The sequence below is a fragment of the Oncorhynchus mykiss genome, chromosome 4 (assembly GCF_013265735.2).
Source record: "Oncorhynchus mykiss isolate Arlee chromosome 4, USDA_OmykA_1.1, whole genome shotgun sequence".
Taxonomy (NCBI): Eukaryota; Metazoa; Chordata; class Actinopteri; order Salmoniformes; family Salmonidae; genus Oncorhynchus; species Oncorhynchus mykiss.
The window spans coordinates 27,853,562-27,878,958 of record NC_048568.1 but is presented as its reverse complement, the minus strand read 5'-3'; the positions used below and the strand labels follow the sequence as shown (position 1 = coordinate 27,878,958).

The following is a 25,397-nucleotide window of genomic DNA, read 5'->3' as shown; positions in this document are numbered from 1 at the left end:
TGTCACAACACAACTGATTGGCTGAAACGCATAGAGGAAAGAAATTCCACAAATGTACATTTAACAAGGCACACCAGTTAATTGAAATCCAGGTGACGACCTCATGAAGCTGGTTGAGAGAATGCCAAGAGTGTGCAAAGCGGTCATCAAGGTAAAAGAACCTTTGAAGAACCTTGAATATAACATGTATTTTGATTTGTTGAAAAACATTGTGGTTACTACATGATTACATGCGTGTTATTTCATAGTTTTTATGTCTTCACTATTATTCTACAATGTAGAAAATAGTAAAAAGAAAAACCCTTGAATGAGAAGGTGTCCAAACTTTTGACTGGTACTGTATATCTATACACACAAAACTATGTGGACACCCCTTCAAATTAGTCCACACAGCCATGCAATTTCCATAGACAAACATTGGGAGTAGAATGGCCTTACTGAAGAGCTCAGTGATCTGGAGTGATGAATCACGCTTCCCCATCTGGAACTCTGACTGACGAATCTGGGTTTGGGGGATGCCAGGAGAACGCTACCTGCCCCGATGCATAGTGCCAACTGTAAAGTTTGGTGGAGGAGGAACAATGGTCTGGGGCTGTTTTTCATGGTTCGGGCTAGGCCCCTTAGTTCCAGTGAAGGGAAATCTTAATGCTACAACATACAATGATATTCTAGACAATTCAGTGCTTCTAACTTTGTGGCAACAGTTTGGGAAGGCCCTTTCCTGTTTCAGCATGACAATGCTCCCATGCACAAAGCGAGGTCCATACAGAAATTGTTTGTCAAGATTGGCGTGGAAGAACTTGACTGGCCTGCACAGAGCCCTGACTTCAACCCCCGACTGCAAACCAGGCCTTATCGCCCAACATCAGTGCCCGACCTCACTAATGCTCGTGGCTGAATGGAAGCAAGTCCCTGCAGCAATGTTTCAACATCTAATGCCTACATACTCAACTGGCGGACAGCAGACCGGATCCCGACCCAGAACGGGGTTTGTTAGTACGTCGATTAATTACATTATCCATCCGGACCATTGCCACCTAGGAAATGTGTGACCTGACTTCCTCAAATAGTACTTGAATACCCCTGATCTAGTGGAAAGCCTTCCCAGAGGAGTGGAGGCTGCTATAGCAGCAAAGAGGGGACCAACTCCATATTAATGCCCATGATTTTGGAATGAGATGTTCAACCATGTGTCCACATACTTTTGGGCATGTAGTGTACACAGCTCCTTACACCAAAATACTCTTCTCCTTAACATGAGTCCTTGTGATATGTGTGTGTGTGTGTCCCTTGAGAGGCCTGTGGGTCAGTTGGTCTTGTTTAGTAGGTAGCAGCAGCTGGGGTACAGCATGGCTGGATGAGCATACAAACTACCTCTGTCAGGATCCACATGTTCACACACACACACACACACACACACACACACACACACACGCACACACACACACACGCCTCCAGCAAGGTGAGGAGGACTACTTCACCGGTCTGCACCACTAGTGCAGGAAAAAGTCCAGGAAAAACACATGTTTTCCATAATCATGTTTTTTGGGAACATATGCATACTGGATACAAGGTCATCCACATTGGATAGGTAAAGCATATGGGTTTCCAGGGGGGGGGGGGGGGGGGGGGGGGATAGGAAAATACATCGTTTTCTCCCATTTCATGCATACTGAGCACAACTCTGAGCTCCAACAATGGAGCTCTTTACTTGACCAGAGCAATACTTGTACAGACAGTGACAGTAGAGCTCGAGGACAAATCCTTGGCATTCAACAGAAAGGAAAGGCTGAGAACGTTTTTGTTCCGAGTGTGTATTCTTTCTGAATGCACACATTAGAAATACTATGTCTGTATTTACTTCACCTCAACTATATCGTCAAGAAGGAAAGAAAGTGTTTACTTAGGAAATAAATTAAATGCTGTCTTTGCTCATCAAGGTCTTCATTTGGATTGGCAGGCAGGGGAGAATACAATAAGGGTAGAGAGAGGAGGAGAGAAAAGGATGGTTGTTTATGGTTGTTTCCACAGAGGTGAGTGGAGACTGAGGCAGAACGGGAAAGAGCAAACAGGCAGGAAGTAACACATTCAGCCTCCAGTGGGCTGTCGCCTTGGGCTCCACATTGACTGACGTGGAGGACACACAAAGCTAACACCTGACTAGTCCTTTTTCTACACTCACATGCCCTCCCATTGGGCCGCAGTGTTGTTGTTGGTGAATCTGTTGAAATTCTAAATTGTTGTATCAGGAGTTATGTGCATGCTTCCACAAATAAAAATACAGACACTTCTAATCCAGATTGAGAGTGTAAATGGATTTGGTTACTCGTCGTAAGGGAGAATTCAACGCTGAAGGCGGAGGGAAAATGCATTAGCTTGAACTCTATACAGGCCTTATTGCACGCCATTTTACAACCTACAGGTTTAAATAAATTGTGAAAAGTGCTATTATTGTAACAGCGTTGTTGAATCATGCCAGAAGAGTGTTCTCCTTGAATCATGTTGGAGTTCATAGAATATTGCTAAAAAAAAAAGAAGAAAAAAAAAGAAGAGCTAATGGGCTCTCCAATCACGGCTAAAAAGGGACACCTCACCGCTAGACACTACTTGGGGTTTTTTCCAGTTTACCTGCATAATTATGAGCGATGAGAGGGTGTTTCAGACATAATTATGCCCTATAAGCTAGCTGGATTTTTTATTTTCATGACGGGAGAGTTCATCCAATGACGTCACTGGTTGATTGAGCCTGCTTTCTGATCTAAAAATGAATCAAGTCATGTTCTGTAGCAATTATTGTGGCCTTTGTGTTTCGCCAATTGTGTGATCACGCTGGCAGCGAGTAGATATCGTTGTCCTTGTTAAATAGAGCTATGGACTTTTCTCAATGACATTCCCATTTATCAGGACATTGCAGCACATCAAGTTTGATTCAATTTCCCTGGCTTTGTAAAGACTACTGCCTGCCGGGAGCCACACTTCCTTGATCCCACACTCGAAGGCAGGCTTTATAAACAAGAGTGTTACTAGTTTAGAAGAGCTATGTTACAGTGCACTGAGATTGCTAAATAATTTGGCTGCTTCTGAGAATTCCTCTTTCCAAGAAGAGCTGGCTGACTACATCATTTTTTACATTCTTTCACATAAGAACATACAGTCCTATTTATTTGAGCCAGAAGACACAAAAAGGAGTTGACAGCTGGGGATAAAAACATAATTACGAGACTAGCAAGCATTTGCAGCCTAGACAAGCTGGACAAGGACAAGTAGTGCACTTGGAAAGAATTCAGACCCCTTGTCCTTTTCTACATTTTGTTACATTACAGCCTTATTCTAAAATGTATAAAATAGTCCCCCCCATCAATCTACACACAATGCCCCATTATGACAAAGCAAAAACAGGTTTTTAGATATTTTTGCAAATGTATAGAAAAGTAAATGTAAAAATATTCATATCACATTTACACAAGTACGCAGACCCTTTACTCAGTTCTTTGTTGAAGCACCTTTGGCAGCGATTACAGCCTCGATGCTTCTTGGGTATGACGCTACAAGCTTGGAACACCCGTATTTGGGGAGTTTCTCCCACTCTTCTCTGCAGATCCTCTCAAAGCTCCATTGATCTTTCCCTCAATCCTGACTAGTCTCCAAGTCACTGACGATGAAAAACATCCCCACAGCATGATGCTGTCACCACCATGCTTCACAGTATGGATGGTGCAAGGTTCTCCTGACGTGACGCTTGGCAATCATGCCAAAGAGTTCAATCTTGGTTTCATCAGACCAGAGAATCTTGTTTCTCATGATCTGAGAGTCCTTTAGGTGCCTTTTGGCAAACTCCAAGCGGGATGTCATGTGCCTTTTACTGAGGAGTGGCTTCTGTCTGGCCACTCTACCATAAAAGCCTGATTGGTGGAGTGCTGCAGAGATGGTTGTCCTTTTGGAAGGTTCTCCCATCTCCACAGAGGAACTCTGTCAGAGTGACCCTTGGGTTCTTGGTCACCTCCCTGTCTAAGACACTTCTCCCCCGATTGCTCAGTTTGGCTGGGCGGCCAGCTTTGGGAAGAGTCTTGGTGGTACCAAGCTTCCATTTAAGAATGATGGAGGCCACTGTGTTCTTGGGGACCTTCAATGCTGCAGAATTTTTTTGGTACCCTTCCCCAGATATGCCTTGACACAAGCCTGTCTGAGCTCTACGGACAATTCCTTCGACCTCTGTGTGGTTTTTGCTCTGACATGTACTGTCAACTGTGGTACCATATATAGACAGGTGTGTGCATTTTCAAATCATGTTCAATCAATTGAATTTACCACAGATGGACTCCCATTAAGTTGTATAAACATCAAGGATGATCAATGTAAACAGGTTGCACCTGTGCAAACATTTCTGAAAACCTGTTTTCACTTCATTAGGGGGGTAATGTGTGTAGATTGATGAGGAAATTTGAATTTAATCTGTTTAGAATAAGGCTGTAACGTACTAAAATGTGGAAAAAGGGGCCTGAATACTTTCCGAATGAACTAAGTTGTTTTGCTGTCGGTAGCTAGCTAGCAAAATACGCTCTCTTTTTACGAGGCAGTGTTGTTTAGTACAGTACAATTGTGATCGATTCTAGCTAGCTGTATTTGCTATACCTAAAATGTACTGTAGTCTAACGTTATAGCTAGCTAGCGGAGAGTAAAGGAATGACTTTGGCTTGACGAATCAATCTTGGAGTAACTATACCTGTGTGTTGTAGCTAGCTGGCTAACGTATGTCTGTGAGATGTCTGACTCTACACCATGCTGCTACAGTACGAATACAGACGGCACACAACAATTGCCCATGAATGAGTAATAGCGTTCGTCTTTCTCTCACAGACAACACCACTTGGATACAAAGAAGTTGATGACTCAAGAGATGTGAAGGGTCCCATAACAACAAACTCCCTTTGTATCAAATTGTCTCCGAACACCTCACTGCACCACCAAAAACACATATGCTAGTGTTCCCTTTGTAGAACTGTTAAGCGTTAGTGGTATATTTTTCTTGTACTGTATATATGTCATACATTACACAGCAGGAACAGTTATGGCAAACTCACCTTGGTATCCAGAGCAAATAAACTTTGTCTACTTTTTTGCTATATTGAGACCAATATACAGTTTTGTTACATGTTTACTTGCCAACAAATTAAAGTTTAAGTGATAAACCAACTACCTGTATAATTTGTTTCAGCAGTAAAACTGAAGCTACTTTATCCTAATATATATAGTGAACAAAAATATGAACCCAACATGTAAAGTGTTGGTCTCATGTTTCATGAGCTGAAATAAAAGATGTTCCATATGCACAAAAATATTATTTCTCTCAAATAAATGTGTTTACATCCCTGTCAGTGAGCATTTCTCCTTTGCCAAGATAATCTATCCACCTGACAGGTGTGGCATATCAAGAGGTTGATTAGAGAGCATGATCAATACACAGGTGCACCTTGTGCTGGGGACAATAAAAGGCCACTAAAAATGTGCAGTTCTCAACACAATGCTGCAGATGTCTCAAGTTGAGGGAGCATGCAAATCGGCATGCCGACTGCAGGAATGTCCACCAGAGCTGTTTCCAAATAATTTAATGTTAATCTCTCTACCCTAAGCAGCCTCCAACATCGTTTTAGAGAATTTGGCAGTAAGTCCAACCGCAGACCACATGTAACCATGCCAGCCCAGGACCTTCACATCTGGCTTCTTTACCTGCGGGATCGTCTAAGACCACCGACCCAAACAGCTGATGAGACTGAGGAGTATTTCTGTCTGTAATTAAGCCTTTGTGAGGAAAAACATTCTGATTGGCTGGGCCTTGCTCCCCAGTGGGTGGGCCTATGCCCTCCCAGGACCAGTTCAATTGACTGATTTCCTTTGAGCTGTAGCTCAGTAAAATCTTTGAAATTGTTGCATTTATATTATTGTTCAGTATACATTTCATAAACATAATGAAGTGATCAAGAAGTTGAAGTCAACAGTTTATTGGTTTTTGATGCTGCTGGAATCACTTGGTCGCTTGTAAAATATATTATACAAAACACTTATATGCAGCTAGCAATATATACACCACAATGCAGTTGTGACCATACTACAACATCAGTCTAACTGAATACGGATGTTGTGTTGATTGAACGTTCCAAGCATGTTCCTGAATGTTTTTCAGCTGGTGAACTTCTTCTTGTGTTGGGTAATAGCAGGCTTTGGCGCTGTGGCGATGTTGAGTTTGGGGGGGCTGCAACTCTGGCTCCTTGTTGAAAACTCTCTGGTCTTTCCTGCAATCCACAGCCAGGTGAACAAGCCTCATACACTTTCTTTACCACTCACTGCTTCGACCTATTGCAGAAGATTTGTTTGTACTGCAGGTCTCCTGGAAAGTCATGGAGGTAGGTCATGAGGATGTGTAACCATAAAATAAACCAGGTTCCTCTGTTTAAAAAAATACATTAAATAAAAATTTAAAAAAGGAACAGTAGACTGGTATGCGTTTTAAAAATACTCAATCAATAAATGGGGCTTTGCTGGGCTGTTAGCAAAGATGTGAAAAGTTTGAAGGGTGCTTGACTTGTAGAAGGTCTAGTTGTCTTATTGTGCATGAGCACCTATAGTTGTGCTGTTGAGGAGAGCACTGCCAACAATAGAGTGAATAGGCTAGAAGGGTACACTAACAGCCCCTCTCCCCCATGTCAAAGAACTGACTGCAATGGTGGGAATAGTTTGAGGAACACTTGTGTATTGGTGATATTTATCATGTCAATAGGTCATGCATACCAACCTTTACACAATACCCACCCCCCAAAAGATAACAGTCAGTCACCCACACCAACCCCTCCCTTTCTACAATTTAGACTTCAACCCTTGCATGAACAATCAACCAAGTTGTAGCCTACTTGTAAACACACCAACTATGACAAGATACAGACCATGTTAAAGCCTAGCTCCAGTAGATGTATTTGCTCATCATGGAGTCATGGAAAGGTTTAGTAGATTTTAGAAGGTGACTTACACTAGTTCCTGGTGCTGAGCTTGATGTTGATGCCTCTGCAGATGATGGGATCGGACTCTAAAAAGAGCATAGCTAGTCACGTTAGCTAGCTAACTAACTACAGCAGAGGCTAACAGTTAACCAGCGTAACCTAACAATGCTTATATTAGCTTGCAAAGTTACAAATCATGTCTCCAGTAGCAGCCGGCTAATTACATTGATATGCTTTGGAATATAGCCAGCATATTATTGAAGCTAGCTAGCTAGATTTTGATTAACAAATGTAGCTCTCTAGCTTGTTAGCTAGGTAACGTTAACTATCTTACCATATTGTCTTGCAGCGCTGATGTTGGCTGATGGGATGCCTTCCTCTTCGAAGTGAGGGGAAAATCGATAGAATAACATTCCCTTTGAAAGTATGATGACATGGCAACCCCATCAACTGGGGTTCATGGGGTTTCCATTTAACATTGCAAGTCAACTTAAAGCTGAATGAAAAGCTAACAACTTGCAAAGCTCTGTAAATATAACCCTAGAGCTAATGCAAGACATTTTACAAGAACACTATATTGGGAGTATAACTGAGCAGCAGACCTACAGCGAATGGTGTTAACATGAGCATGCAGGATTTACAAGGTACATGCATAAATAGTCCCAAGTTTGCCCAAGTCAAAGACAGTCAACACACATAGTTGCTAGAAACAGGAGGCGTATAAATGGAAACAGATGAGTGAATAATGGATTAGGGGAAGGTACAGTGGGTGAACTCTTCTCCATATTCTCCTGTCAGAGTTCTTAATATGAACACAGCGGGGCCCTGGGCTGTCACAGCCTAACCAGCCAGGTGATGGCTCTCTGGCCAGGAGCTGGGCTGCCACAGCCTAACCAGCCAGGTGATGGCTCTCTGGCCAGGAGCTGCCACAGCCTAACCAGCCAGGTGATGGCTCTCTGGCCAGGAGCTGGGCAGCCACAGCCTATACAGCCAGGTGATGGCTCTCTGGCCAGGAGCTGGGCAGCCACAGCCTATACAGCCAGGTGATGGCTCTCTGGCCAGGAGCTGCCACAGCCTAACCAGCCAGGAGATGGCTCTCTGGCCAGGAGCAGGGCTGCCACAGCCTAACCAGCCAGATGATGGCTCTCTGGCCAGGAGCTGCCACAGCCTAACCAGCCAGGTGATGGCTCTCTGGCCAGGAGCTGCCACAGCCTAACCAGCCAGGTGATGGACCTCTGGCCAGGAGCTGGGCTGCCACAGCCTAAACAGCCAGGTGATGGCTCTCTGGCCAGGAGCTGGGCTGCCACAGCCTAACCAGCCAGGTGATGGCTCTCTGGCCAGGAGCTGGGCTGCCACAGCCTAACCAGCCAGGTGATGGCTCTCTGGCCAGGAGCTGGGCAGCCACAGCCTGTACAGCCAGGTGATGGCTCTCTGGCCAGGAGCTGGGCAGCCACAGCCTATACAGCCAGGTGATGGCTCTCTGGCCAGGAGCTGCCACAGCCTAACCAGCCAGGAGATGGCTCTCTGGCCAGGAGCAGGGCTGCCACAGCCTAACCAGCCAGGTGATGGCTCTCTGGCCAGGAGCTGCCACAGCCTAACCAGCCAGGTGATGGCTCTCTGGCCAGGAGCTGCCACAGCCTAACCAGCCAGGTGATGGACCTCTGGCCAGGAGCTGGGCTGCCACAGCCTAACCAGCCAGGTGATGGCTCTCTGGCCAGGAGCTGCCACAGCCTAACCAGCCAGGTGATGGACCTCTGGCCAGGAGCTGGGATGCCACAGCCTAACCAGTCAGGTGATTGCTCTCTGGCCAGGAGCTGGGCTTCCACAGCCTAACCAGTCAGGTGATTGCTCTCTGGCCAGGAGCTGGGCTGCCACAGCCTAACCAGTCAGGTGATTGCTCTCTGGCCAGGAGCTGGGCAGCCACAGCCTAACCAGCCAGGTGATGGCTCTCTGGCCAGGAGCTGGGCTGCCACAGCCTAACCAGCCAGGTGATGGCTCTCTGGCCAGGAGCAGTGGCTCCACTAACTGCCTATTCCCCATATAGCCTAGCACACTACCTGGCCCATCCTAAACAGGTGGCCTAATGGCTCTAATCTGGAGCTCAGTCTCAAACATCTACAACTAGTGCACTACTTCCGACCAAAGTCACAGAGTACTATAGGGAATAGGGTCCGCTGAAGCCCCTGGGTAGAATTGGTTTACCCTCATTCAATCATAACCTTTGCTGACGGAGATGCACCAAGATACTGATCCAGAGGCAGCTTTGTGTTTTCAGCCTAGAAACATGAGGTGTATGAATGGGGACACAGGAGAGTGAATTATGGGTTCGGTAAATACATGTACAGAAATTGTATTTCTATGTGTATTCACACAGTGTCTAGTGGTAACTTCAGCAGCAGTCTCTCCGGGTAAGTCCTGGAGGGCAGTGGAGTATGCAAGGTTCTGTCATATTTATCTCAACACCTAATTGATTCCCCCCCGATCAATTAATTGGACATGTCACAGAAGTGCTCCAGGTGAGAATTGGTTGCCAATGATTACTTTCAAATAATTAATTACCAGAGCTAATTAATTAAGTTATGGAGCGTGGTGATAAGTTCTGGGACATGGTGATAACCTGAATTCCCCGGAGCGGCAGAATTAGTGACCGACATGTGAAGCACTTTGGCTCCTGATATAAAGAAGGGAAACACTAATGGTGGGAGCCTCCATTTGCCCATTTAACTTCCTTGATTTGGTCAGACAGCGGAAACAGAAGAGGAACAATCTACTTGACTACTTCTGAATGCAATTCAGAATCACAACCACTTCAAACCCCTCAGGTTATTAATAGCAAATGTAACAATATCAACACTGTTAGAGGATTGACTGAGGTCATATGTGGCTGTGGCTGTAGCTGATTGTGTTGAATACACCCACACAACAACAACAAAAAGAGCTTCAAGTGTTTGGATTAAAAAGGAAGAAAAACCCTCTCATTGAATACTGCATGCATTTAGTCAATGACTTGAAAGGCCTCAGGTTATTAGAAATAAATGTGATGGCACAAACAGAGGATTGACAGCAGTCAAAGAAGACTGGTCCATCGTAACCAAACCTGGTTGTGTTTATACCGTGTACTGTGCTTACAGTGTATAAGCAAAGGCCTATAAAATCACGCGGTCAGAAAAAAGAGAAGAAATTTAACACATCAATCCAAATCCACACTGTAAACCCTGGATCGTATTCATGAAAAAGTGCTGTACATTAAATCCATTGTGGCTACTCGCCTCCTACACCCAGATTAGGGCGATAGACCAAATTCATTTATGTTTTAGTGCGACATTCCAAATGCCTGTATTGCAAGAATAAAGGTTTATGTTGTTGTTTTTATGCACCTTTAGGTCTTTTTGGTGTTCTGTATGCTTCTTTCCTTTTACACACACACCAAGCCCCTCCCCCTGCCACTCACAACAACAAAGATGAAAGATCACTTCTTCCTCTCTGACAAGCAGTTTCAACTCACTATTTGCATTTGAGATTTGGTCCAACAGAAACGGTCATATGGACACAAACACATTCAGACAATATTTTACTGTAATAGAGGATAACGACCTTTCTAATGATACAATTTTATGTCTCAACTCCTCATTGGCAACTCGTTCTCTTTCTGAGAAATAAGGTAGACCATTTGATTTCAACATCTGAACACAGTGTAAAGGCCAGCCTGCTGTTCAAACAGTTGGAGACTGACAGAATGGTGTGTTCATAACAATTAATCTGTTCTACCTTGTCATCTAGCAAACAGTTGGCTAAACTTGAAATATAAGATTCACTGGCTACTCACTAGCACGTGGCCTGTGCTTGAGAGATTGTATTATGAGACATAAGTTAATTCCCTATAATGCCTGCTATAAGAAGTTAGTCATTAGTGAATGTGCATTATGCATGGTTCTGGTCATTTCTTTCCCAAAAAGGTAATTTTCATAGACTTGAAAGTCAGATCAGTGATTATTGCAAAAATGCAGATTTTAATTAAATAATTAGTGGGTCTTATGGTTGTGGAAGGCTTATATTTAGCCTGGGTATAATTTCACAAGCCCTAAATTCACTTGATTATTGCTGACTGTTTGAAATGCAGTGTATTATACACACACACACCATCCTAATATTGAGTTACACCCCCCTTTTTTAGCCCTTAGAAAAGCCTCAATTCGAGGGGGCATGGACTCTACAATGTGTTGAAAGCGTTCCACAGGGATGCTGGCCCAAGTTGACAACTGTGGGAAGAATTGGAGTCAAGTTGGCTGGCTGTCATTTGGGTGGTGGACCATTGTTGATACACGGGAAACTGTTGTGTGAAAACCCCAGCAGCATTGCAGTTCTTGACACTACTACCATACCCCGTTCAACAGCACTTAAATATTTTGTCTTGCCCATTCACCCTCTGAATGTCTCAATCTTCTTTAACCTGTCTCCTCCACTTAATCTACACTGACTGAAGTGGATTCAACAAGTGACATCAATAAAATATCATAGACTGACCAGGTGAAAGCTATGTCATGGAAAGAGCAGGTGTTCCTAATGTTTTGTGCACTCAGTGTATATCGTGAATCGCATTTTTATTTTTTTTTAATTAGGCAAGTTAGTTAAGAACAAATTCTTATTTACAATGACGACCAACCCCGGCCAAACCCAGACGATGCTGGGCCAAATGGCACTCCCGATCACAGCCGGTTGTGGTACAGAATGGAATCAAACCAGGGTCTGTAGTGACGCATCTAGCACCGAGATGCAGTGCCTTAGACCGCTGTGTCACTTGGGAGCCCAAGTTAGAAAGCAATAGAAATATGGTTTAATAATCGTCCAGCCCTAACCCAGATGAATCATTAACAGTAAGCTAGAAGTTAAAATAGACAGGCACACACACCAGTAATGATGGAAAAGAGAATCGCTCATCTCAAAGACTGCTGGTTTACACACACAGCAGGAGGCCTATAACTGGTGTCTCTAGAGAGACTAGCGTCATCCTGTGGCAGAACAGAGTATTGCAGTGAAGCAACATTTAGTCCAATATTTTATTTACCATTTATTTAACTAGGAAAATTAGTTAAGAACAAATTCTTATTTTACAATGGCAGCCTACCCCGGCCAAACCCTCCCTTAGCCAAGACGACGCTGGGCCAATTGTGCGCTTCCCAATGGGACTCCGGTTGTGATACAACCCGGGATCGAACCAGGGTCTGTAGTGACGCCTCTAGCACTGAGATGCAGTGCCTTAGAACGCTGCGCCACTCGTTCATGTGGGCGTGATGCCATTTATATTAGAACGCTGCGCCACTCGTTCGTGTGGGCGTGATTCCATTTATATTAGAACGCTGCGCCACTCGTTCGTGTGGGCGTGATGCCATTTATATTAGAACGCTGCGCCACTCGTTCATGTGGGCGTGATGCCATTTATATTAGAACGCTGCGCCACTCGTTCATGTGGGCGTGATGCCATTTATATTAGAACGCTGCGCCACTCGTTCATGTGGGCGTGATGACATTTATATTAGAACGCTGCGCCACTCGTTCATGTGGGCGTGATTCCATTTATATTAGAACGCTGCGCCACTCGTTCGTGTGGGCGTGATGCCATTTATATTAGAACGCTGCGCCACTCGTTCGTGTGGGCGTGATTCCATTTATATTAGAACGCTGCGCCACTCGTTCATGTGGGCGTGATGCCATTTATATTAGAACGCTGCGCCACTCGTTCATGTGGGCGTGATTCCATTTATATTAGAACGCTGCGCCACTCGTTCGTGTGGGCGTGATGCCATTTATATTAGAACGCTGCGCCACTCGTTCGTGTGGGCGTGATTCCATTTATATTAGAACGCTGCGCCACTCGTTCATGTGGGCGTGATGCCATTTATATTAGAACGCTGCGTCACTCGTTCGTGTGGGCGTGATTCCATTTATATTAGAACGCTGCACCACTCGTTCATGTGGGCGTGATGCCATTTATATTAGAACGCTGCGCCACTCGTTCATGTGGGCGTGATTCCATTTATATTAGAACGCTGCGCCACTCGTTCATGTGGGCGTGATGCCATTTATATTAGAACGCTGCGCCACTCGTTCATGTGGGCGTGATGCCATTTATATTAGAACGCTGCGCCACTCGTTCATGTGGGCGTGATGCCATTTATATTAGAACGCTGCGCCACTCGTTCATGTGGGCGTGATTCCATTTATATTAGAACGCTGCGCCACTCGTTCATGTGGGCGTGATGCCATTTATATTAGAACGCTGCGCCACTCGTTCATGTGGGCGTGATGCCATTTATATTAGAACGCTGCGCCACTCGTTCGTGTGGGCGTGATTCCATTTATATTAGAACGCTGCGCCACTCGTTCATGTGGGCGTGATTCCATTTATATTAGAACGCTGCGCCACTCGTTCATGTGGGCGTGATTCCATTTATATTAGAACGCTGCGCCACTCGTTCATGTGGGCGTGATGCCATTTATATTAGAACGCTGCGCCACTCGTTCATGTGGGCGTGATTCCATTTATATTAGAACGCTGCGCCACTCGTTCATGTGGGCGTGATTCCATTTATATTAGAACGCTGCGCCACTCGTTCGTGTGGGCGTGATTCCATTTATATTAGAACGCTGCGCCACTCGTTCATGTGGGCGTGATTCCATTTATATTAGAACGCTGCACCACTCGTTCGTGTGGGCGTGATTCCATTTATATTAGAACGCTGCACCACTCGTTCATGTGGGCGTGATTCCATTTATATTAGAACGCTGCGCCACTCGTTCATGTGGGCGTGATTCCATTTATATTAGAACGCTGCGCCACTCGTTCATGTGGGCGTGATTCCATTTATATTAGAACGCTGCGCCACTCGTTCATGTGGGCGTGATGCCATTTATATTAGAACGCTGCGCCACTCGTTCATGTGGGCGTGATTCCATTTATATTAGAACGCTGCACCACTCGTTCATGTGGGCGTGATTCCATTTATATTAGAACGCTGCGCCACTCGTTCGTGTGGGCGTGATGCCATTTATATTAGAACGCTGCGCCACTCGTTCATGTGGGCGTGATGCCATTTATATTAGAACGCTGCACCACTCGTTCATGTGGGCGTGATGCCATTTATATTAGAACGCTGCGCCACTCGTTCATGTGGGCGTGATTCCATTTATATTAGAACGCTGCGCCACTCATTCGTGTGGGCGTGATGCCATTTATATTAGAACGCTGCACCACTCGTTCATGTGGGCGTGATTCCATTTATATTAGAACGCTGCGCCACTCGTTCATGTGGGCGTGATGCCATTTATATTAGAACGCTGCGCCACTCGTTCATGTGGGCGTGATGCCATTTATATTAGAACGCTGCGCCACTCGTTCATGTGGGCGTGATTCCATTTATATTAGAACGCTGCGCCACTCGTTCATGTGGGCGTGATGCCATTTATATTAGAACGCTGCGCCACTCGTTCGTGTGGGCGTGATTCCATTTATATTAGAACGCTGCACCACTCGTTCATGTGGGCGTGATGCCATTTATATTAGAACGCTGCGCCACTCGTTCATGTGGGCGTGATTCCATTCATATTAGAACGCTGCGCCACTCGTTCATGTGGGCGTGATTCCATTTATATTAGAACGCTGCGCCACTCGTTCGTGTGGGCGTGATTCCATTTATATTAGAACGCTGCGCCACTCGTTCGTGTGGGCGTGATGCCATTTATATTAGAACGCTGCACCACTCGTTCATGTGGGCGTGATTCCATTTATATTAGAACGCTGCGCCACTCGTTCGTGTGGGCGTGATTCCATTTATATTAGAACGCTGCGCCACTCGTTCATGTGGGCGTGATTCCATTTATATTAGAACGCTGCGCCACTCGTTCATGTGGGCGTGATTCCATTTATATTAGAACGCTGCGCCACTCGTTCGTGTGGGCGTGATTCCATTTATATTAGAACGCTGCGCCACTCGTTCATGTGGGCGTGATTCCATTTATATTAGAACGCTGCGCCACTCGTTCATGTGGGCGTGATGCCATTTATATTAGAACGCTGCGCCACTCGTTCATGTGGGCGTGATGCCATTTATATTAGAACGCTGCGCCACTCGTTCGTGTGGGCGTGATTCCATTTATATTAGAACGCTGCGCCACTCGTTCGTGTGGGCGTGATTCCATTTATATTAGAACGCTGCACCACTCGTTCATGTGGGCGTGATTCCATTTATATTAGAACGCTGCGCCACTCGTTCGTGTGGGCGTGATTCCATTTATATTAGAACGCTGCGCCACTCGTTCATGTGGGCGTGATTCCATTTATATTAGAACGCTGCGCCACTCGTTCGTGTGGGCGTGATTCCATTTATATTAGAACGCTGCGCCACTCGTTCATGTGGGCGTGATTCCATTTATATTAGAACGCTGCACCACTCGTTCATGTGGGCGTGATTCCATTTATATTAGAACGCTGCGCCACTCGTTCGTGTGGGCGTGATGCCATTTATATTAGAACGCTGCGCCACTCGTTCATGTGGGCGTGATTCCATTTATATTAGAACGCTGCGCCACTCGTTCATGTGGGCGTGATTCCATTTATATTAGAACGCTGCACCACTCGTTCATGTGGGCGTGATGCCATTTATATTAGAACGCTGCGCCACTCGTTCATGTGGGCGTGATGCCATTTATATTAGAACGCTGCGCCACTCGTTCATGTGGGCGTGATTCCATTTATATTAGAACGCTGCACCACTCGTTCATGTGGGCGTGATTCCATTTATATTAGAACGCTGCGCCACTCGTTCATGTGGGCGTGATTCCATTTATATTAGAACGCTGCGCCACTCGTTCGTGTGGGCGTGATTCCATTTATATTAGAACGCTGCGCCACTCGTTCATGTGGGCGTGATGCCATTTATATTAGAACGCTGCGCCACTCGTTCATGTGGGCGTGATTCCATTTATATTAGAACGCTGCGCCACTCGTTCGTGTGGGCGTGATGCCATTTATATTAGAACGCTGCGCCACTCGTTCGTGTGGGCGTGATGCCATTTATATTAGAACGCTGCGCCACTCGTTCATGTGGGCGTGATTCCATTTATATTAGAACGCTGCGCCACTCGTTCATGTGGGCGTGATGCCATTTATATTAGAACGCTGCGCCACTCGTTCGTGTGGGCGTGATTCCATTTATATTAGAACGCTGCGCCACTCGTTCATGTGGGCGTGATTCCATTTATATTAGAACGCTGCGCCACTCGTTCATGTGGGCGTGATGCCATTTATATTAGAACGCTGCACCACTCGTTCGTGTGGGCGTGATTCCATTTATATTAGAACGCTGCACCACTCGTTCATGTGGGCGTGATTCCATTTATATTAGAACGCTGCACCACTCGTTCATGTGGGCGTGATGCCATTTATATTAGAACGCTGCGCCACTCGTTCATGTGGGCGTGATTCCATTTATATTAGAACGCTGCACCACTCGTTCATGTGGGCGTGATTCCATTTATATTAGAACGCTGCACCACTCGTTCATGTGGGCGTGATGCCATTTATATTAGAACGCTGCGCCACTCGTTCGTGTGGGCGTGATGCCATTTATATTAGAACGCTGCACCACTCGTTCATGTGGGCGTGATGCCATTTATATTAGAACGCTGCACCACTCGTTCGTGTGGGCGTGATTCCATTTATATTAGAACGCTGCACCACTCGTTCATGTGGGCGTGATTCCATTTATATTAGAACGCTGCACCACTCGTTCATGTGGGCGTGATGCCATTTATATTAGAACGCTGCGCCACTCGTTCGTGTGGGCGTGATGCCATTTATATTAGAACGCTGCGCCACTCGTTCGTGTGGGCGTGATGCCATTTATATTAGAACGCTGCGCCACTCGTTCATGTGGGCGTGATTCCATTTATATTAGAACGCTGCGCCACTCGTTCATGTGGGCGTGATGCCATTTATATTAGAACGCTGCGCCACTCGTTCGTGTGGGCGTGATGCCATTTATATTAGAACGCTGCGCCACTCGTTCATGTGGGCGTGATTCCATTTATATTAGAACGCTGCGCCACTCGTTCATGTGGGCGTGATTCCATTTATATTAGAACGCTGCACCACTCGTTCATGTGGGCGTGATTCCATTTATATTAGAACGCTGCGTCACTCGTTCATGTGGGCGTGATTCCATTTATATTAGAACGCTGCACCACTCGTTCATGTGGGCGTGATGCCATTTATATTAGAACGCTGCACCACTCGTTCATGTGGGCGTGATGCCATTTATATTAGAACGCTGCGCCACTCGTTCATGTGGGCGTGATGCCATTTATATTAGAACGCTGCGCCACTCGTTCATGTGGGCGTGATTCCATTTATATTAGAACGCTGCGCCACTCGTTCGTGTGGGCGTGATGCCATTTATATTAGAACGCTGCGCCACTCGTTCATGTGGGCGTGATGCCATTTATATTAGAACGCTGCACCACTCGTTCGTGTGGGCGTGATTCCATTTATATTAGAACGCTGCACCACTCGTTCATGTGGGCGTGATGCCATTTATATTAGAACGCTGCACCACTCGTTCATGTGGGCGTGATGCCATTTATATTAGAACGCTGCGCCACTCGTTCATGTGGGCGTGATTCCATTTATATTAGAACGCTGCACCACTCGTTCATGTGGGCGTGATTCCATTTATATTAGAACGCTGCGCCACTCGTTCATGTGGGCGTGATGCCATTTATATTAGAACGCTGCGCCACTCGTTCATGTGGGCGTGATGCCATTTATATTAGAACGCTGCGCCACTCGTTCATGTGGGCGTGATTCCATTTATATTAGAACGCTGCGCCACTCGTTCGTGTGGGCGTGATTCCATTTATATTAGAACGCTGCGCCACTCGTTCATGTGGGCGTGATTCCATTTATATTAGAACGCTGCGCCACTCGTTCGTGTGGGCGTGATTCCATTTATATTAGAACGCTGCGCCACTCGTTCATGTGGGCGTGATGCCATTTATATTAGAACGCTGCGCCACTCGTTCATGTGGGCGTGATGCCATTTATATTAGAACGCTGCGCCACTCGTTCATGTGGGCGTGATGCCATTTATATTAGAACGCTGCGCCACTCGTTCATGTGGGCGTGATTCCATTTATATTAGAATGCTGCGCCACTCGTTCATGTGGGCGTGATGCCATTTATATTAGAACGCTGCGCCACTCGTTCATGTGGGCGTGATGCCATTTATATTAGAACGCTGCGCCACTCGTTCATGTGGGCGTGATGCCATTTATATTAGAACGCTGCGCCACTCGTTCATGTGGGCGTGATGCCATTTATATTAGAACGCTGCGCCACTCGTTCGTGTGGGCGTGATTCCATTTATATTAGAACGCTGCGCCACTCGTTCATGTGGGCGTGATGCCATTTATATTAGAACGCTGCGCCACTCGTTCATGTGGGCGTGATTCCATTTATATTAGAACGCTGCGCCACTCGTTCATGTGGGCGTGATTCCATTTATATTAGAACGCTGCGCCACTCGTTGGTGTGGGCGTGATGCCATTTATATTAGAACGCTGCGCCACTCGTTCATGTGGGCGTGATGCCATTTATATTAGAACGCTGCGCCACTCGTTCATGTGGGCGTGATGCCATTTATATTAGAACGCTGCGCCACTCGTTCATGTGGGCGTGATTCCATTTATATTAGAACGCTGCGCCACTCGTTCATGTGGGCGTGATGCCATTTATATTAGAACGCTGCGCCACTCGTTCATGTGGGCGTGATTCCATTTATATTAGAACGCTGCGCCACTCGTTCGTGTGGGCGTGATGCCATTTATATTAGAACGCTGCGCCACTCGTTCATGTGGGCGTGATGCCATTTATATTAGAACGCTGCGCCACTCGTTCATGTGGGCGTGATGCCATTTATATTAGAACGCTGCGCCACTCGTTCGTGTGGGCGTGATGCCATTTATATTAGAACGCTGCGCCACTCGTTCGTGTGGGCGTGATGCCATTTATATTAGAACGCTGCGCCACTCGTTCATGTGGGCGTGATGATATTTATATTAGAACGCAGCGCCACTCGTTCGTGTGGGCGTGATGCCATTTATATTAGAACGCTGCGCCACTCGTTCGTGTGGGCGTGATGCCATTTATATTAGAACGCTGCGCCACTCGTTCATGTGGGCGTGATGCCATTTATATTAGAACGCTGCGCCACTCGTTCATGTGGGCGTGATTCCATTTATATTAGAACGCTGCGCCACTCGTTCGTGTGGGCGTGATTCCATTTATATTAGAACGCTGCGCCACTCGTTCATGTGGGCGTGATGCCATTTATATTAGAACGCTGCGCCACTCGTTCATGTGGGCGTGATTCCATTTATATTAGAACGCTGCGCCACTCGTTCATGTGGGCGTGATGCCATTTATATTAGAACGCTGCGCCACTCGTTCATGTGGGCGTGATGCCATTTATATTAGAACGCTGCGCCACTCGTTCATGTGGGCGTGATTCCATTTATATTAGAACGCTGCGCCACTCGTTCGTGTGGGCGTGATTCCATTTATATTAGAACGCTGCGCCACTCGTTCATGTGGGCGTGATTCCATTTATATTAGAACGCTGCGCCACTCGTTCGTGTGGGCGTGATGCCATTTATATTAGAACGCTGCGCCACTCGTTCGTGTGGGCGTGATTCCATTTATATTAGAACGCTGCGCCACTCGTTCATGTGGGCGTGATTCCATTTATATTAGAACGCTGCGCCACTCGTTCATGTGGGCGTGATGCCATTTATATTAGAACGCTGCGCCACTCGTTCGTGTGGGCGTGATGCCATTTATATTAGAACGCTGCGCCACTCGTTCGTGTGGGCGTGATGCCATTTATATTTGTGGTGATTGTGATCCTACATATTCTGAAACTGAAATAATACTTATAGACAAATCTTCGAGGTAGGCCTAAGCTGTGGGGGGGACACCAGTTGGTAACTAGGCTGAAGATTTAAAATCACAGAGGAACTGAAGTAAACTCATACTTGGACTATCAATCTCCTTAATTCAGACAGACACCAATGCAGAGGACACACCCCCCCGGTTGTCAGTGCTACATGCAGGTAAGGACCTGTTCTGTCTGCCCCCTGCCCTGCGTGGGCACCTGGCAGTGACAGCAGGAGGCTGTGGAATTCCTCTGCGGCGTGGTCACGGTCCGCACAGCACTGAAGACGACGTCTCTAATGAGGCTGCCCACTGCGCTGCTCCTCTACTGTGGAGTGTGACTGGAGCGAGAGAGTGTGTGTGTCTGTGTAAGCAGGAGTATTTGAGGCATCCAACTGGGTTGCTACAACGCGGAGCGGCTCTTACTCGGTGTGGTCTCTTGTGTGTGTTGCGTTAACGCGGGAGGCCTCCCCTCTGTGGGATGATGGTTCCGTAATCAGCTAAATGGCCTGATTCTAAATGCCTTGAACCCAGATCCCACTACACACACACACAACTGAATCACATCTCTAATGACAGAAGGGACTGGGTATTAGCGCTCCGTTCTTTAGGACCCTGTGCGGTGTTGTGTTTTAACTGTGCTCTGGGTGGTGTGTGTGTTTTACAAGCATTTCACTACACCTGCAATAACATCTGCTAAAAATGTGTCTGTGACCAATAAAATGTGATTTGATTTGTTGTACTCACTGCTGCTGCAGTGCTGCTTGTTGACGGTCTGTCCCTGAGTGCTGTTTCCAGCATTCTCCTCTACAGCCGGCTTCCTGGTGGTTACCACGGCAGCCAGGGGGACAGGCGGCAAGGCCGGAGTCTGGAGGTCTGCAGATAACACACCAGATCAATTAACACACACACACACACACACACACACACACTGAAGGGGATGTAAGTGTACAGACAGACACTGAGACAAAACAGCATTCATCGATTGATGAATCCAAATAACTAGAATCCAGTGGACAACTTCATGTACTTTGGTCTGTGCGTTTGTGTGTGTGTGTGTGTGTGTGTGTGCGTCAGAGTGCCTCTAAATGTCCCTGTGAGTCAGGCTGTCTGAATAAGAGGAATAAATGTGAGGTATCAAACCAACGTCAGGGAGCAGACATTTCCATTCTAACACACTGATACTTAGCACACACACACACACCTGCACTTACACACTTCCCCGACTCCAGGTCAGAGCAATATAATCTCAGATGAGGTTTAGCTGATGCAACCCAACACCAGGCGATCCAACAGCACAAACTGATACCTTCAGCATTTCTCACTGCTGAATTCCCTGTCAGACAGCTAACTTCTGCTCCTAAAATATTCATTTGTGGGGGAGGCTGTGTGTGTGTGTGTGTGTGTGTGTGTGTGTGTGTGTGTGTGTGTGTGTTGTCTTTCTGAGAAAGGAGACTTTTAGCCTTAACGGTTAAGATGAAAAGGTTGGAAAATGTGGTAAGAGTGTATCGCCCTGCACACAACCCGTTCTCCCTTTTCCCTTCACCCCCCATTCCAGCACCATCACAGGAGGGGCTTGCCTCAGTTATGCACACTATGTGCAGTGTGTGTAGATTTTCACATGATCCTGTATGTGTGTTTGTGTGTGTGTGTGATGGCGTGTGCGTGAGTGCGTGTGATTGCACGTGGTTGAGCGTGTGTGATTGTGCGTGTAGAATCAAGCAGCATATGTACATGTTGTATAACCAATTACCTATGACTACTAATACTGTCCCTCTATCCTCCTTGTACATGTGCACTAATTAGTTTGTTTGTGCATGACAGTCTCTCTTGACTTTACATATGAATAAATGATTGGATCCCATTAGAGGCTAGTTATGTAATCGCCAATCACCCTGGAGCAGTGAACACACTGTTGACTAGTGGAACATCATGAGCTACTACATATGCCCATAGGGCGGTGCACAATGGACCACGCACCGTCCGGGATAGGGGTGGGTTTGGCCGGGGTAGGCTGTCATTGTAAATATGAATTTGTTCTTTACTGACTTGCCTAGTTAAATAAAGGTTCAATTAAATAAACATAGTACAGCACCTTGGAATATAACACCACTCCCTCTGTGTGTGTGTGTGTGTGTGTGTGTGTGTGTGTGTGTGTGTGTGTGTGTTCCTCACCCCTCTTTCTGTGCGACTCCTTGATGTCCTCACAAATGCGGTGGAACTCAGGGTCGAGCTCTGAGGCCAGCATGGCGTGGGCCGTGTCTTTTAGACTACATGCTCTGTGGCGGATGATCTTATCTGGAGGGAGAGAACAGACTGACATGAACACACACATTGGCATTGTAGAAACATTACAGCAACAGTTTAAATGACTTCGCCCTGTAGAGTCATATTATTTAGTCTTATTAGTCTTATTATTATCATCATATAATTCATTCCTTCGTCTCCCTGCCTCTGACCCTCACTAGCCTTGCCTCTCACAACCCTCCCTCTGCTGGACACAACACAAACTGCTGGCTGTGTTGCTGCCTGGCCCCCAACACTGGGCACAAGGGATTATACTGTTCTCTCACTGTTTGGATGGAGACAAAAGAGCTGCCTTTGGTGGTGACTTAGGAGACAAGCCTCAGGAATACAGTCAATCTTATCCTCCCTTCTCACAAAGACACACATACTGAATATCTAAACACAGACAGAGACCGGCACTTCCCTCTAACATCATCAAATCTTGTTTTATCCTAAAAGGCAAATGTCTGAGGGAAAAATAATATGAGCAGCAAAGAAGATGAGACGTAGAGTGTTTGCACTCGTGTGTGTCCACGTGTGTGTCCACGTGTGTAAACAGATGTCCTGCTCTCATTATGCCACCCAGCCAACAGGTACAGACAGAGGTCCAGAGGTCACCATCTGACAGCTTCTAACCACTAATTAAAAGACGGCCTAATTGCAGCAGTGTGTATGTGTGTGTATCGGTACTATTCGTCTGTCAGAGTGTGAGGTGACAGGTTGCAGGGTGAGTGTTGAGTGGAAGTCTGTTCCATTATCGAACCCTGTCACTTCTGTGGAGAACTGACAAGGACATTCCGCCACCTCCCGGGTGCTGTGTAGACAGAGTTTGTTGGCTGTGAGTTTGATGATGTTTGGGCGTTTTCCTCTAGAGGTGGAGCGGGTTTGACAGTGTAGAGCGGATAGATTTGGTTTTCTAACATAATGAAGTGAGAGAAACGCAGGGGAAAAAGACATTCCTGCAAGACTGCAGAGGACAGCCTCAGCTTTGACTCCAAACAGAGGGAGAGGAGGAGAAAGATGAGAACAGAAAGAGGGGAAGTAGAAGAGGCACGATAAACCAACCAATTATCGACCATACGAGGCAGGGGCATCAGTTGGGTAAGGCAGAGCTGCAGACACCATACCCTAGCTCAAGACCAAAAAATGTCAAAGAAGGCTACAAAATAGTCGACTAACATCATTACAATCCCGATTCAACGGCTGTTAACGTATTGGCTTTAGGGCCATGAGACAGTTTGCTTTGCTGGTCAGACAATTAGACAGTGCACCGATTGCTTTGAATTGGATATTGAACTCTGCCTTGTAAGCCTCGTGGCCAGCTGTTTTATGCACCAATAGGCTACTGGAAGATAACTTTGCGAAATGTACTTTAGGGGAAGCTTAACTATATAAATTACTTGTGCCTATATATAAATATTTCTTACTGTGGATTGTTACAATCAATTTCATTAGTGCGCAGGGCAAATAGCCTACCATATAGCTGAATGTTGAGTTGCAGCGGTTAGTGTAAAGCAGTTAAATAAGCCTAATCGCTATATTTCTGAACATAAGTAGTAGGAAAAACATAGCTTAGGACATTGGCTATTGCAGAAAAGAGAAGACAAAGAAAATACTAATCTGTCTATAGTTATCAAAATTCTCAACCAATTGAGTGAATCGCAGAGCATCTTACTGGCACCAGCCGAAAACGCAGCGCATCTTACTGGCACCAGCAGAAACTGCAGCGTATCTTATTGGCACCAGCGGAAACCGCAGCGCATCATACTGGCACCAGGGGAAACCGCAGCGCATCATACTGGCACCAGGGGAAACCGCAGCGCATCATACTGGCACCAGCGGAAACCGCAGCGTATCATACTGGCACCAGGAGGAACCGCAGCGCATCATACTGGCACCAGGAGAAACCGCAGCGTATCATACTGGCACCAGGAGAAACCGCAGCGTATCATACTGGCACCAGGGGAAACCACAGCGCATCATACTGGCACCAGGGGAAACCGCAGCGCATCATACTGGCACCAGGAGAAACGGCAGCGCATCATACTGGCACCAGGAGAAACCGCAGCGCATCATACTGGCACCAGGAGAAACCGCAGCGCATCATACTGGCACCAGGAGAAACCGCAGCGCATCATACTGGCACCAGGAGAAACCGCAGCGCATCATACTGGCACCAGGAGAAACCGCAGCGCATCATACTGGCACCAGGGGAAACCGCAGCGCATCACACTGGCACCAGGAGAAACTGCAGCGTATCATACTGGCACCAGGGGAAACCGCAACGCATCATACTGGCACCAGGGGAAACCGCAGCGTATCATACTGGCACCAGGAGAAACCGCAGCGCATCACACTGGCACCAGGAGAAACCGCAGCGTATCATACTGGCACCAGGGGAAACCGCAACGCATCATACTGGCACCAGGGGAAACCGCAGCGCATCATACTGGCACCAGGGGAAACCGCAGCGCATCATACTGGCACCAGGGGAAACCGCAGCGCATCATACTGGCACCAGGGGAAACCGCAGCGTATCTTACTGGCACCAGGGGAAACCGCAGCGTATCATACTGGCACCAGGAGAAACCGCAGCGTATCATACTGGCACCAGGGGAAACCGCAGCGTATCTTACTGGCACCAGGGGAAACCGCAGCGTATCGTACTGGCACCAGGGGAAACCGCAGCGTATCATACTGGCACCAGGAGAAACCGCAGCGTATCATACTGGCACCAGGGGAAACCGCAGCGTATCATACTGGCACCAGGGGAAACCGCAGCGTATCATACTGGCACCAGGGGAAACCGCAGCGTATCATACTGGCACCAGGGGAAACCGCAACGCATCATACTGGCACCAGGGGAAACCGCAGCGCATCATACTGGCACCAGGGGAAACCGCAGCGTATCTTACTGGCACCAGGGGAAACCGCAGCGTATCATACTGGCACCAGGAGAAACCGCAGCGTATCTTACTGGCACCAGGGGAAACCGCAGCGCATCATACTGGCACCAGGGGAAACCGCAGCGTATCTTACTGGCACCAGGGGAAACCGCAGCGTATCATACTGGCACCAGGAGAAACCGCAGCGTATCATACTGGCACCAGCGGAAACCGCAGCGTATCATACTG

At 46.8% G+C, this 25,397-nt stretch overlaps 1 protein-coding gene and 1 long non-coding RNA gene across 4 annotated transcripts in view; both read right to left on the bottom strand.

Moving 5' to 3' along the window:
• LOC110522440 (ATPase family AAA domain-containing protein 2B) overlaps positions 1 to 25,397 on the bottom strand; it is a 161,445-nt gene that overhangs the window by 83,409 nt on the left and 52,639 nt on the right. For all 3 annotated transcript variants that reach the window (XM_036976043.1, XM_036976044.1, XM_036976045.1), the window contains 2 exons: positions 22,153 to 22,275; positions 20,725 to 20,853 (listed from right to left, as the gene is read on the bottom strand). In XM_036976043.1, the coding sequence (XP_036831938.1) occupies positions 20,725 to 20,853; positions 22,153 to 22,275 (252 nt within the window). The remainder of the gene's footprint in view (positions 1 to 20,724; positions 20,854 to 22,152; positions 22,276 to 25,397) is intronic.
• LOC118964460 lies at positions 5,981 to 7,816 on the bottom strand. The gene is made up of 3 exons (XR_005051509.1): positions 7,327 to 7,816; positions 7,022 to 7,078; positions 5,981 to 6,444 (listed from the first exon to the last, which is right to left on the bottom strand). It is a non-coding gene; the product is annotated as an uncharacterized LOC118964460 (long non-coding RNA).